The sequence below is a fragment of the Dipodomys spectabilis genome, unplaced genomic scaffold, assembly GCF_019054845.1.
Source record: "Dipodomys spectabilis isolate Male_0828 unplaced genomic scaffold, ASM1905484v1 ptg000030l, whole genome shotgun sequence".
In the NCBI taxonomy this organism is placed as follows: Eukaryota; Metazoa; Chordata; class Mammalia; order Rodentia; family Heteromyidae; genus Dipodomys; species Dipodomys spectabilis.
The window spans coordinates 10,272,743-10,285,987 of NW_024870707.1; the positions used below are offsets into that span (position 1 = coordinate 10,272,743).

At 55.3% G+C, this 13,245-nt stretch overlaps 2 protein-coding genes across 3 annotated transcripts; one reads left to right on the forward strand and one right to left on the reverse strand.

Annotated features, from left to right (window-relative positions):
* Positions 1 to 2,232: 2,232 nt before the first annotated feature.
* Ppp2r5b (protein phosphatase 2 regulatory subunit B'beta) lies at positions 2,233 to 11,814 on the forward strand. Of its 2 annotated transcripts, none has more exons than XM_042675599.1 (14): positions 2,233 to 2,481; positions 2,941 to 3,395; positions 4,074 to 4,270; positions 5,548 to 5,649; positions 5,812 to 5,904; positions 6,011 to 6,141; positions 8,044 to 8,103; positions 8,204 to 8,312; positions 8,739 to 8,792; positions 8,877 to 8,927; positions 9,049 to 9,168; positions 10,221 to 10,348; positions 10,581 to 10,682; positions 11,040 to 11,814. In XM_042675599.1, exons 2-14 carry the CDS (start codon positions 3,197 to 3,199, stop codon positions 11,185 to 11,187), a joined length of 1,494 nt encoding a protein of 497 aa, XP_042531533.1. In that variant the 5' UTR covers positions 2,233 to 2,481; positions 2,941 to 3,196; the 3' UTR covers positions 11,188 to 11,814. The 2 variants fall into 2 exon arrangements, with proteins under 2 accessions (XP_042531533.1, XP_042531532.1); XM_042675598.1 differs by having other exon boundaries at positions 2,944 to 3,395.
* Positions 11,815 to 11,981: 167 nt separating this feature from the next.
* On the reverse strand, positions 11,982 to 12,608 carry Gpha2 (glycoprotein hormone subunit alpha 2). The gene is made up of 3 exons (XM_042676630.1): positions 12,512 to 12,608; positions 12,164 to 12,348; positions 11,982 to 12,083 (listed from the first exon to the last, which is right to left on the reverse strand). The coding sequence occupies exons 1-3, from the start codon at positions 12,606 to 12,608 to the stop codon at positions 11,982 to 11,984; spliced, it is 384 nt and encodes a 127-aa protein (XP_042532564.1).
* Between the last annotated feature and the right edge of the window lie 637 nt (positions 12,609 to 13,245).

The window sequence follows — 13,245 nt, forward strand, 5'->3', positions numbered from 1 at the left end:
GAGGCAGTCAGGGCTACATTGGGACCTGAGCACAACTGAACCCAGAAATGTGTTCCAGAAGCATACTAAAAACCGGTTGGACTGGACGCTGGTGTTGCATGCTTGTAATCCTAGCTACTCACAAAGCTGAGATATGCGAATCATGGTTCAAAGCTAGCCCGGGCAGGAAAGCTCCTGAGTGTCTCCAAATGACCACCAGAAAGCTTTAGTGGTAGCGTGCTAGCCTTGAGCTGAAGAGCCCAGGCCCAGGCCCAGACTTCAAGTCCCACGACCGAAAAAAAAAAAAAAAAGCAGCAGCTCAGGAACAGTGCCCATGTCTGAGTTCAAGCCCTAGGACTGCCCTTGCCCCCCCACAAAAAAAAACAACCACCAACAAAACCAGCCCCAAAATAGATTAATTTTAAGGTATGTCTATGTCTCAATAAAGATATTAAAAAAAGAAAAAAAAACTTTCAATAGCTGTGTCCTTCCTAGATGACATCAGATCAAATGCAACATCTGGGGCTAAGTGAGATTTCAGAGATATGAGATATAAGGCTTTCCTACCCTGTGTGAAACCCATGGTTCTAATCTATCCCGACTCAGTTCCATTCCCAGCCCCCTGTGGATAGGGGAGGGAGTCATTTATCTCACCAGTCTCTGGTCTCTCCTCTGCTTTTCAGTCCTCATGCAATGTATTCAATTCCACATCACCAGCCCAGACCAGGGGAGGTAGGGGTGTGGGGTAGTGTGTGTGTAGGGGAGGTGGTGGTGGTGGTAATCTGTGTGGAGGACTGGATCTAGCTGGTTTCTTGATAAAGTGTGTCATCTAGGGCAAGACATGGCTCCTGTGGGTCTGTGCTCCCCAGTTTGGTGTTTAGGGGTGTGGAAGAGGTTTCACCTCCTGAGCTGAGGAGGTGGGCAAGCAGGGAGGAGAGTTAAAGATCTCACTTGGTCGGGTGGGGTGGGATGGGGTGGGGGAACACTGGCTGGCTCTCCTATGAACCAGTCTTGGATCCCAGCTTGGGGAAACTGCAGCCTCTTGGCTTTCTGTTGCTTCAAATGGCCAATAAATACCTCCTGGATACCCATGTCTCTTCTCATAAGGGCTCCAGGGCCCAGAACAGGGTGGAGCAGATTCTGAAAAGGGTCCCAGGGCCCTCTCTGACCTCACTGTCTAGGTTCATTACCTTCCCCTTCTGCTCAGTATAGACCAGCATTCAGCCAGGCAAAACTTCAGGGTGGAGATTTCACAGCAGTTGAGCAGAATAAAATGTGTCAGAGCCTAGGGTTCTGGGAAGGGGACTCAGGATGGCAGCTGGAGACTTTGGGTCAGATTGCCAAACTCCTGAATCCCTGCTGAGTGTCAGTCTTGGATACATTAGTAGAGGTTTCTTGTTTTGGTTTTTGGTTTTGGTTTTGTTTTTAAATCAAGATCTCCTCCTCTGGCACATGTCGGGGTCTGAACGGTCAGGGGGCCCAGCTGCGTGGGAGTGGGAAGGTCCAGGGGAACACCTGCTCTCGTGCTCTGCCGCCCCAGGTCTGGCCCTTTAAACCATAGACCATGATGTCACCGAAGACAGCACGAGATGGGAGGGGGACTGCAGGTCTGAGGATGGACTACATTTCCCAGCATCCTCTGGTGACCCACACCCCTCACCGAGGTCTCCGACTCGCCCGTGCCGGACTATTAACCAGTCCAGCGCCAGTTTTCAAGGGATTTTGGAGGCGTCCAGCCATTCTGGGGTGAGGGAAGTGTTCCCAAAGGGATGGTCGGGACATAGATGGCCCAGGCCAAAGCCATGCGCCGGGCATAGCGTGCTGGGCCTCTTTCCTGCCAGGATCCTGGCGTACTCCCCGCCCCCCCCCCCCCCCCCCCCGCCTCCGTTCCTGGTGCAGACTCCAGCGTCTTCCTCTTTTCTTGCTCAGTCACCCTTTCCAGAATCTGGGGCTCCAGCCCCCAGCTGGAGCGCACCCCACCCCGCTCTCAGGCTTGGGAAGTCTCAGCCTCTACCCCAGGGTCTGGAGTTCGCTCTCGGGGGGGTTACCCCGGCGGACAAGTCTCTCCCTTTAAGCCGGGCCGGGACTACATTTCCCAGCGGCCCCCGGGCCGTCCTGACGCAGCTCCCCCCCGCCGGGAGGTGCGGGGCGGGGCGGGCCAGGCGGGGGGGAGGTGGCTTGATGTCATCCCGAGCATCTGGGCGGCGGGTGCCGGTGCGCACCGAGCCGGGCTCCTGCTGCGCCGCGCCGCACCGCGCCGAACCCAGTCCCCCGACGCCAGCCCAGGGCCGCGCGCTGCCGGGGCCGGCTCGGAGCCGGCCGAGGTCCCGGTCCCCCCGCCCCGGGGCTGAGCTGGGGCATGCTCCAGCCCCCCCGGAGCCCAGGAGAGAACCCCGGAGCGCCGCCGCCCAGCCCTAGCGCCCCGAGCGGCCGATCCGACGCCCCCTCCTCGCAGGCAGCCCCCCCTCGGGGGTCGGCGACCAAAGTGCGGGGTTCTGAGAAGTGAGTGTCCCCCCCCCCCCCTTCCTCCCGCCCGCCTCCCCGCATGAGATTTGTGGACTCTGAAGGAACTGGGGTTGGAGCGGATGCTGGGGTCTAGGATGGGGTGGCACAGGGACAGGGTCCCCCCTTCCCCCCCATTTTTGCGTGAGTCCGCTGTGGCTGGCATTAGTGGACCAAGACGGCTTGTAAAGGGCCCGGGATGAGGACTGTGGTCTTTCTGAAGAGATGCTGGCTTGGGTGATAGGCCGTATTTGGGGAGGGGTTATTTTAGATCCTGGGAGGACAAGTCCATGATGGGAGGGACTGCACCCTGTTTTGGGGTCTGTGCAAGGGTGGGAGAGAAAAAGAAGACCCTAGCTCCCAGCTGCATCACCCAGTCTGTCTTTGAAAGAACTGACGGGCTCTCTGTCTCTGTCTCTCTGTCTCTCTCTTGCTGACCTTTCTGCCCTGCCTTCTCAGAAGAGCCAGCTTGGGATCCCTAACTGGACTGTTCTGGACCCCCAAGGAAGGACCTAAGGCCTGAGCCATCGCCTTTCTCCCTGCCTGCCCCCCAGGACTGGGCAATTGCCAAAGGCCCTGGGGGGGGGGCCAGAACTGTGGTTGTGCCCCCCCCCCCAAACCTGGCAGGATGGGCCCCAGTTAGTTTGCTCAGCCTCATCCAGCCTCCTTCAGGAGCCCCAGGAGCTCTGAAGACCTGACCTGCTGCCTGCCCACCATGGAGACCAAGCTGCCCCCTGCAAGCACCCCTACCAGCCCATCCTCCCCAGGACTGTCTCCTGTGCCACCACCTGACAAGGTGGATGGCTTCTCCCGCAGGTCCCTGCGCAGGGCCAGGCCCAGGCGTTCCCACAGCTCCTCTCAGTTCCGCTATCAGAGCAACCAGCAAGAGCTCACGCCACTGCCCCTGCTCAAAGGTGAGCTGGGAGCTGCTGCTGGCTTCCAGGGTTCCTGAGCCCTGGAGGGGGAACCAGCATTGGAGAGGGGTGGTGGGAAGGGGTGAGATATAGCTGGCAGCTTGTCCTCCCTGGTGAGGGACTCGGTCAGAACTGACCCCAGCCCTCCAACCCTCTGCTGACGCATGGTCTGACTGGCCTGGAGGTGGGGCATCAGGAAGTGGCGCCACCCTGGGGGGCAGGCTAGGGCCAAGGGTGGGGCCCACAGCTTGGCTTCCAGGCGGCCACTATCAGCTCAACCAGCTGCCTGGCTTCTGGAGCAGGTGCTTGGCACGGCTCCCTGTCATCACCACATAGCCTCTACCCTCACCCCTGACGACTTCTCTACTTCTTGCTGGTAGACTGGGGCGCCATCTAGGAAAAGGAGGCATTGTCTCTTTCAGAAATATACAACCCTGCTTGTACATCAAGGATTTTGTTCTTGCTTTAAAAATCACAAAGTCTCTGAGCATGAATTAGGAGAGAGGTGAAGCTATATAACCTTCAGCTATCTAACCTGGGGGACCAGGAGATGTTTGCTCTCTAAACTACATCCTAGGGCCTGGGGGCAGCAGAGACTGCTTAGAAAGCCAGCTGTGGGGATGAGGGAGGACCACCTGTACTCAGAGCTCTGGTAGTATGGCCCCCATCTCTCCCCAGATGTGCCAGCCTCTGAGCTGCATGACCTGCTAAGCCGGAAACTGGCCCAGTGTGGGGTGATGTTTGACTTCTTGGACTGTGTGGCTGACCTAAAGGGGAAAGAGGTGAAGCGGGCGGCCCTTAACGAGCTAGTGGAATGTGTGGGGAGCACCCGGGGCGTCCTCATTGAGCCTGTCTACCCGGACATCATCCGCATGGTGAGCACTGGACCCAGCACACAAACCCTACTGACCCTCCTAAAAATCCCTGCACAGAGAATAAACCTGACACTCTTCAGTTTAGTCTCAAGATCCACGTCTTCCATCTCCACTGAGTCCTATTGCTGTCCAGCACCCACTTGGGACTTCCTCTTCAGTCTACATCTGCACCTTTCCTTGTTGGAGCTGAGGGGGGTGGGTGCTTTTCTCCTGGGCAGCTTGCCTTCCTTGGACTGACTCAGGATTGCCTCTCCAATAATGTCTGAGCCATACATTTCCCCTTTCTTACCCATAATGCCTGTGAACACTTTCCTCTTTTTTTTTTTTTTGTCAGTAGTGAGGCTTGAACTCTGGGCCTGGGTGCTGTCCCTGAGCTCTTCAGCTCCAGGCGAGTGCTCTACTGCTTGAGCCACAGCACCACTTCTAGTTTTCTAATGGTTTATTGGAGATAAGAGTCTCATGGACTTTCTTGCCTAGGCTGGCTTTGAACTGAGATCCTCAATCTCAGCCTCCTAAGTAGCTAGGATTATAGGTGTGAACCAGCAGCACCCGGCTCTACCCTTCGCTTTTTTTTTTTTGGTCGGGTCGTGGGCCTGAACTCTGGGCCTGGGCGCTGTCCCTCAGCTCTTCAGCTCAAGGCTAGCACTCTACCACTTGAGCCACAGCACCACTTCCAGCTTTTTTTTTTTTTCTGCTTATGTGGTGCTGAGGAATTGAACCCAGGGCCTCATGCATGCAAGGCAAGCGCTCTACCACTGAGCCACCTTCTCAGCCCTACCCTTTATTTTTGACCTTACATCTCCTCTGGGTCCCTATCTAGAGTTATATTCTATCTGCCCTTAGATTCCTCGCTTCTGACCTAAGACTTACTTTTGAACTAGGTTTTCGTTATGATTGTCCAAGTTCTAAAGTGCTTGCTGGAGCAGAAGGTGACCTGCTAGAATGTTGTACTAGAGATCCTTTGACTTCTGCCTTCATCTTTTTTTTTTTTTTTTTTTTGGGTCCGGTCGTGGGGCTTGAACTCTGGGCCTGGGCGCTGTCCCTCAGCTCTTCAGCTCAAGGCGAGCGCTCTACCACTTGAGCTACAGCGCCACTTCCGGTTTTCTGGTGGTTTATTGGAGATAGGAGTCTCACGGTCTCTCCTGCCCGGGCTGGCTTTGAACCGCGATCCTCAGATCTCAGCCTCCTGAGTAGCTAGGATTACAGGCGTGAGCCACCAGCGCCTGGCCTGCCTTCATCTTAAAGAACCTTGACTTTGCCTTCCCCCACCCTTCCAGATCTCAGTGAATATCTTCCGGACCCTGCCACCCAGTGAGAACCCTGAATTTGACCCTGAAGAGGATGAGCCCAACCTTGAGCCTTCTTGGCCACATCTGCAGGTGTGAAGGGCTTGGGGAAAGTAGTAGGGGTCTGCACTTCCAGGTGGTCTGAGGACCTTGGATGGGGGTGGGTGGGTGTTGTCTTGCATGAGGGCCCAAGGGTGGGGCAACTGGGTGAGGCTGTGACTGAACTCGTTTTTTTTGTCTGTCTGCATTTTCTAGTTGGTATATGAATTTTTCCTGCGTTTCCTGGAGAGCCCAGACTTCCAGCCTTCTGTGGCCAAGAGATATGTGGATCAAAAGTTTGTCTTGATGGTGATGTGGGGAGCCCAGGCTGGGTGGTACTGTAGGTAGGGGCATGGCGTAGAATGGGAATGATTAGGGGTTGACCTTTTACTGGAGCCCCCCTCAACTCCCACAGCTCTTGGAGCTGTTTGATAGTGAAGACCCCCGAGAACGTGAGTACCTCAAGACCATCTTACATCGGGTCTATGGCAAGTTCCTGGGTCTCCGAGCCTACATCCGCAAACAGTGTAACCACATCTTCCTCCGGTGAGTGGCTACCTCTGGGGAGAGGAGAGGGAAAAGGAAGAAAAGAGGAGGTGGAGGGGAAGGAAGGGGAGAAGGGAGAAGGGAAGGAGGGAGGGAGGGAGGGAGGGAGGGAGGGGGAAGGAAGGGGAGAAGGGAGAAGGGAAGGAAGGAGGGAGGGAGGGAGGAAAGGAAGGAAGATAGTGTTGAGATGTTAGACTCCAGGACTGTATGGGGTATTTACCAAGTTCTCATTCCATAGCAATATTGATTATACAATGCGAGCATATGCAGTCAGCAGAAAATTAGTATTTATTTCCATTTGACAGATGACAAAATAGAGGCTAAGAGAGTAGTTTACAGGCACTAGGCCAGTCTAGGGAAGCCAAGGATGGAAATTTGATCCTTATGATGCTGTCATGTAAGGACCCAAAGAGATACTCTTTCTGCAAACGTATACTGAGCACCACACCCCCACTGGCTGACGGGAGCTTACATGACCTTTTGTTTTCTCTATCTCCCTCATGCCAGTATTGAGGCTTGAATGCAAGGCCTGGGCCCTGTTCCTTAGCTTTTTTGCTCAAAGCTCAGGTTTTACCACTTGAGCCACAGCTGCACTTCCGGCTTTTTTTTTTTTTTTTTGGATGGTTAATTGGAGATAAGGAGTCTCACAGACTCAGCTTCCTGAGTAGCTAGGATTATAAGCATGGGCTATTGGTGCCCAGCAGTGGACTCGTTTTAGAGATCATGGTTGTGGAGTTGGCCATCCTGTATTTGAGTTTGGTTCCAGTACTTGAGTGGACTTGAAGAAATGGCTTAAGTGCTCTGCTAGTTTCCTCTATTTTTTTTTTGGGGGGGGGGGGGGGTCTGGTCGTGGGGCCTGAACTCTGGGCCTGGGCGCTCTCCCTCAGCTCTTCAGCTCGAGGCTAGCGCTCTACCACTTGAGTCACAGCGCCACTTCCGGCTTTTTTCTTTTTGCTTATGTGGTGCTGAGGAATGGAACCCAGGGCCTCATGCATGCAAGGCAAGCACTCTACCACTGAGCCACCTTCCCAGCCCAGTTTCCTCTCTTTGAAATAGGGTGCTGCCTGAATTAACCTAGGGATTATGCTTCAGGTGAAGTGAAGTGGTACCTTCAAAGCACCTGTGATTAGCCGCAAAGTCAAGAAGACATGATGGTGGCCTCCAGGAGCTCCGCCCCTCACTAGCTTCCCCACTTATTAACTTTGGGCGTGAGGCCTTTAAGCACTGAGTCTTGACTTTTGCATCTGTGTAATGGCTTCAATACGCTCTGCCTCCCAGGGCAGATCTCAGAATTACAGGGTACAGAGCAGATGAAGTCTTTGTCATTGCTTTGGTAGACTGCATGAGAGAGAAATTTTTGTAGGTTAGGTGCCTGCTGGGCCTCAGGTAAGAAGTGCCAGGTCTGGGAGGAAGAGAGGAGCTGGAGTGCCTTAGAGGAGAAAGGCTAAGTCAGGTACCGGTGGCTCACGCCTGTAATCCTAGCTACTGAGGAGGCTGAGATCTGAGGATCATGGTTCAAAGCCAGCCCAGGCAGGAAAGCCTGTGAGACTCTTATCTCCAATTAACCCCAGAAAACTGGAAGTGGTGCTGGGCTTAAGTGGTAGAGTGCTCACCTTGAGCTAAAGAGCTCAGGGACAGCGTTCAAGCCCAGAGTTTAAGTCCCATGATTGACAGGAAAAAAAAAAGGCTAAGCCAGTAGTCAGAGCAGCAGTGGTGGCTGGGCTGGCAAGGGTGTTTCTCAGGTAGGCGTATTTGAGAACCAGAGAAAGGAGTCCAGCCTGGTTGGAGCACTGGTATGTGTGTGTGCAGGTTAAGTGAGGGTGGCAGGCTGGATGGCTAATGGGATGTGGGGCTAACCATGCTGCTCTGAGCTTCCCCCACATTCTTCTCTTCATCTTGCAGGTTCATCTACGAGCTGGAGCACTTCAATGGTGTGGCTGAGCTACTGGAGATCTTAGGAAGGTGACTCATTCTGGCCTCAGCTGGCGCTGAGAGTTGGGGGGAGAAGGGAGGCTGGGGCTCGGTGGCTGAGCCCTGCTCCTCTCTTCTGCTCCCTCTCAAGCATCATCAATGGCTTTGCATTGCCCCTGAAGACTGAGCACAAGCAGTTCCTGGTTCGTGTCCTCATCCCCTTGCATTCCGTCAAGTCGCTGTCTGTCTTTCATGCCCAGGTAAGGCCCAGGCATAGCCCTGCCACAGCGGAGTGGGGGAATGTGGGGTGCCAGTGGGGCCAGGATGTCAGCCCCACACTCAAGGGATTCTGTTCCACCTTCATGCCTACTAATTTCAGTCCACTCTACTTTGGATTTCCTGCTGGCCCTTTAAGGCTGACTTCATACATGAGTGCTGTGCTGCCCTCCTCAACCCTTCCCTCTCTGCCTGCCCACCTTCAGGGTGCTTCTTGCCTCCTTCTGGATGGTCTCAGAGATTAGGATGCAGAAGTCTGTGTGTAAAATTGATAAGGGTTAAACGTGCTGCTTCGTGGTCCCAAGCATCTGGAGCATGGTGTTCCTGTGTGCACTAAGTGCTCAGTGAACAAGGTACCCCTGGCCCCTCCTGACCCTGTCCTCCTTCTCTCCACCCTGCCCCCCCTGCAGCTGGCATACTGTGTGGTACAGTTCCTGGAGAAGGATGCCACCCTGACAGAGCATGTGAGTGTCGGGGGGGAGGAGGGGGAAAAAGGTGGGCCCCGCACTGTGCAGGCCTGACAAGATTCTTGTGCCTCAACTCCACAGGTGATCCGGGGACTGCTCAAATATTGGCCCAAAACCTGCACCCAGAAGGAGGTATGGAGGGGGTTCTGACACCCCAAGGAGGGAGGCTGGGAGGGCTCAGTTCCAGAAGGCAGGTGTGTGTTGCTGGGAGGGGGAGGGGGAATGTGAGCCACTGCCTCCACCCCTCCTGCAGGTGATGTTCCTGGGCGAGATGGAAGAGATTTTGGATGTCATTGAGCCCTCTCAGTTTGTGAAGATCCAGGAGCCCCTCTTCAAGCAGGTGGCTCGCTGTGTCTCCAGTCCCCATTTCCAGGTATAGGGAGGGACAGGTAGCAATGAGTGGGAAAAGGAATAGTCTGTGAAGGATTGCCCAGTCTACGAAGCATAGCTTCCTCTCCCCATTTCTTCTCCATAGAGCGCTGGGTTTGGTATTGGGGAGATGCTTGACTTAGGGTCAGAAGCCCTAGGGTAAAGCTTCAGGTCTGCGTTTTACTGGCTGGGGTCCTTAGACAAACCACTTCACCACTCCATAGTGGTTTCTTTATCTGTGAAATGTGCCAAGAGCAGTCTCTTCACAGAATAGTGATGGGGACCAAAATTCATGACTGTTAACATGTATGGTAAATGGTTTTCTTAGTGGCCATAGATCTCCTTAGCCCTGTGTGAGGATTTGGTGTGGCTTCCCCACACCATCTCAGCAGCTGTAACTCACGCATGTGGTCACTCTCCTGTTATAAGCATAAAGCAATGGAAGTAGTTTTGGAGGGATTCTGGTAATCTGTGTGTGTGTGTGTTGTGTGTGTATGCATGTGCGCACGTGCGTGCCATTATTAGGGCTTGAACTCAGGATCTTGCTCTCTTGCTTAGTTTTCTTTGTTCAAGGTTGGCACGCTACCACTTGAGACACACTTCTAGTTCTGCTTTGGGCTAGTTAATTGGAGTCATGTGTTTATCTGCCTAGGCTGGCTTCAAACTGGGATCCTCAGACCTCAGCCTACTGAGTAGCTAGGATTACAAATGTGAGCCACCAGCACCTTGCTAGTACTAAATTTTATTAAATACTTCAAAGTCCAGTAGCTCATTTTATTCCAACAGCCTGGTGGAGGTGCCTATTATTAGTTCCATTTTACAGATCTGACAAATGAGGCTGAGAAGCTGAATGCCTCACCTCAGTATAGTGGAAGCTGTAGTAGAATTAGGATTTGCTAAAGTGTTGGACTCCAATCTCAGGACTCTGCTCTTTTCCCATATTTTCCTCTAGTGGGTAGCATAAGCCCTCAGGATGGGATGAATGAGGCCTGGGTTTGGGGAAGGCTTGCATATACCCAAGCCTGCCAGGCCCACTCTACCATCTTGCCTGTCCAGGTTGCAGAGCGGGCTCTGTATTTCTGGAATAACGAGTACATCCTGAGCCTCATTGAGGACAACTGCCACACTGTGCTGCCTGCTGTGTTTGGGACCCTCTATCAAGTCTCCAAGGAGCACTGGAATCAGTGAGTACCCAGGCCTTGCCCTAACCCATAGAAACCAGGACCAACCCAGCCTCTGGACCTCTTAGCTGGACAGCATTAGAGCCAGGGGCAGAATGGCAAGGGATAGTAGAGGACAGGGAAGTGGGCAGCGCTGTGGTGTTTGGGGATGGGGATAGACAGACCGCCAGAGAGGGAGTTGAGGTTACATTGACATTTAACATATCTTCTCACTCCTCACCTTGACTATGCGAAGAACCATCGTGTCTCTGATTTACAATGTGCTCAAGACCTTCATGGAGATGAATGGGAAACTGTTCGATGAGCTCACGGCCTCCTACAAGCTGGAGAAGCAGCAGTGAGCACTGGGGCTGGGTGTCAGAGGAGGGACAAGTGGGCAGGAGGGAATATAGAAGGACACCCCAACTCTGTGGTCAGAGGTCCAGTCCCCCCTCAAGTGCCAGCTGTCCTATTCCTAACTACCCACCACATCCTCTGGCCTTCTTCCCGGGAGCCTGTCTGGCGCTGACCTGCAGTTTCCCTCTGCAGCTGTGTCCCCTCGCAGACAGCTCATCTTCTCATGCCTCCCAGCTTTTAACCTTAGCAGCCCTCACTGAGCCACATGAAGTGGCTCCCCTTTGCAGCAGGGTTGGGCGAGGGCAGGTGGGCTGGTGGAGACCCCAGGGAGAGGAACTGCCTCGCCTTCTCTCCCCAGGGAGCAGCAGAAGGCCCGGGAGCGCCAAGAGCTATGGCAAGGCTTGGAGGAGCTGCGGCTACGCCGGCTACAGGGGACCCAGGAAGCCAGGGATGCCTCCCTCCCACGGCTAGCACCCCAGGTGGCCACCAGTGGGGGTCAGAGCTAGAGAGCCCCCCGGAAGGGGAGAAGCAAAGCCCAGAGCCATCAGTCCCTCTATTCCATCTCCTGGCCAGGGTCCAGAGGGACACCTGCCTCCCCCTGGCCTTGCCAGAATGGCTCTGAGGACGCCCTGCCGGCCCGCGTGGGCAGCTTTCATTGGGGGAGACGAGAAGGCAAGATGGTGGTCTCGGCAGCGGACCTTGCAGGCCCTGTGGCAAGACTTAAGCAGGGCGGCTTGACTGGGAAGCCATCAGCACTCTTTCCCAGCCTGCAGCACTGGGCTCTGCAGGCAGGATCCCACCCCGGTCCCTGCTGGAGCAAGGGTCCTCAGGACCTGGCCTGCCCCTGCCTGGGACTGAAGCCAGGTCCTTCCTCACCCCTACTGTGGGGCCCATGGTCTATTTATTCTGCCCCGCTCACCCTCAGCAAGACACTGTCCTGGCCCTGGGGCACCTCCTTCCCTCCTCTCCCTTGCCCTGAACTTCCTTATCCCCTTTTTATTTATTGGGCAGGGGGAGGGGTGAGGGCACAGGCAAGAAGAGGTGGACAATGTCCTAGGGTCAGGGGTCACAGGAATCATGGTCTATCTCCCTCCTCTGGTTGGGGGACAGACTTAATAAAGAGAGACTTGAGAGCTGGTTGCTTTATTGAGGGGCCCAGGAGGACATGGAGTGATGGGACACAAACTGGGTGGAAGCCAGGCAGAAACAAAGAGAAGGCAGAACTCCTCATGAGGTGACCATTCCAAACAGCAGCTGTGACCCCTGGTTAAAAGGATGCCATGGCCACGAGGCCCAGCGGCTAGTAGCGGGACAGGCGACACATGTCACACTGGCAAGCCCTGGCCGTGAAGATCTCCAGTTCTCCCTGGCGGTTTCCCGCACATCTCAGCTGCACCTTCACCTGTAGGCGAGGGGACCCACACTCATCCCATTCCCGGCCTCCTCCTGTCCACCCCAGCACCCCTGGCTCAGGCCCCTTACCTTCTCTAGGCCGCTGATGGTACAGCACTGAGAGACGGAGGTGATGTTGTGTTGATAGCTGCTGGCCACCAGCACAGAGTACCGGGAAGGGAACGCGCTGGACTCGCAGTGGCCCACACAGGCCTGGGCCACATGGGAGCCCTGGCAGGTGCCTTGGCGGTCGCTTCGCATGGTCACGTTGAAGGCTGGAAGCAGAGAGGCAAATGGGCTGTAAAGGCATGCCCTGTTGTCTGAGCCTCCTGGTGGGTCCCTGCAGGGTGTAGCCTGCCTGCAATCCAGTCCGCCAGCTCTGTGCCCACCCAGAGGTCCTCCCTCCCCAGCCCTCCGGCAGGCCCCCACGTTACTCACAGTGCAGGTAGCAGCCTGGGATGGCTGTCTCCTGACCCTGGCCTTCAGAGACAACCAGGACCAGCAGGCTGAGGAGCAGGGCTGGGAGGGATGCCATGGGCCTCTGCACTGTAGAAATACTAGGTGGGGTCTTCATGGGGCTGCGGGTGTCGGGTGCAGTTAGACACCAACTGCCTCCCGTGAGAGGGCTGAGCTGCTCTTTCTGAGAGGTGAGGAGTGTCTACCATTGAGGGAGTGTGTGCTAGCAAGGGCGTGTGTATGTCACCTGCCTGGGTCACTGGATGAGTGTGCCAGCCCTCTCTGGATAGGACTTGTGCATCAGCCAGATTCTCTCCTGGAATTACCTTAGCCTTGGGGTCATAAGCATCTTCCTCCCTCATGCCCCAGCTCAGCCTCCAGGACCTGGACCCATATTTCCCCCCACCCCTCACCATAACACCCCCATCCAGTTTCCCTTCACCCTGTCCCCCAGAGCTCACCAGTACTCCCCAGCCTGGCGGGAACAGCGCAGGCAGCTCACAGGCCTCCAGTGCCTCCTGTAGGTGTCTGTGCCTGCTGCTCTCCACTCTTATATTTGCAGGTTCTGGTGCCACGCCCTCCCAAAGAGGAGATCCAGCTCCCAGGCGCCTCCCAGCCTGAGGCCCCTGGGAGCTGTGCTCTGAGGTGCCGTCCTCAGAGAGTGGCCTCTGCTGCTTATTCCTTCCTCTGCTCCACAGGCTGCAGCTGTGGGGCTG

Bases quoted from the DNA above. Each gene is read 5' to 3' on its own strand.
- Ppp2r5b (XM_042675599.1), top strand. From the start codon at position 3,197: ATGGAGACCAAGCTGCCCCCTGCAAGCACCCCTACCAGCCCATCCTCC. The intron at 8,928-9,048 runs GTATGGAGGGGG...CCCCTCCTGCAG, and splicing joins AAACCTGCACCCAGAAGGAG to GTGATGTTCCTGGGCGAGAT. The intron at 10,683-11,039 runs GTGAGCACTGGG...TTCTCTCCCCAG, and splicing joins TACAAGCTGGAGAAGCAGCA to GGAGCAGCAGAAGGCCCGGG.
- Gpha2 (XM_042676630.1), bottom strand. From the start codon at position 12,608: ATGGCATCCCTCCCAGCCCTGCTCCTCAGCCTGCTGGTCCTGGTTGTC. The intron at 12,349-12,511 runs GTGAGTAACGTG...CTCTGCTTCCAG, and splicing joins CCCAGGCTGCTACCTGCACT to CCTTCAACGTGACCATGCGA. The intron at 12,084-12,163 runs GTAAGGGGCCTG...CCTCGCCTACAG, and splicing joins CCATCAGCGGCCTAGAGAAG to GTGAAGGTGCAGCTGAGATG.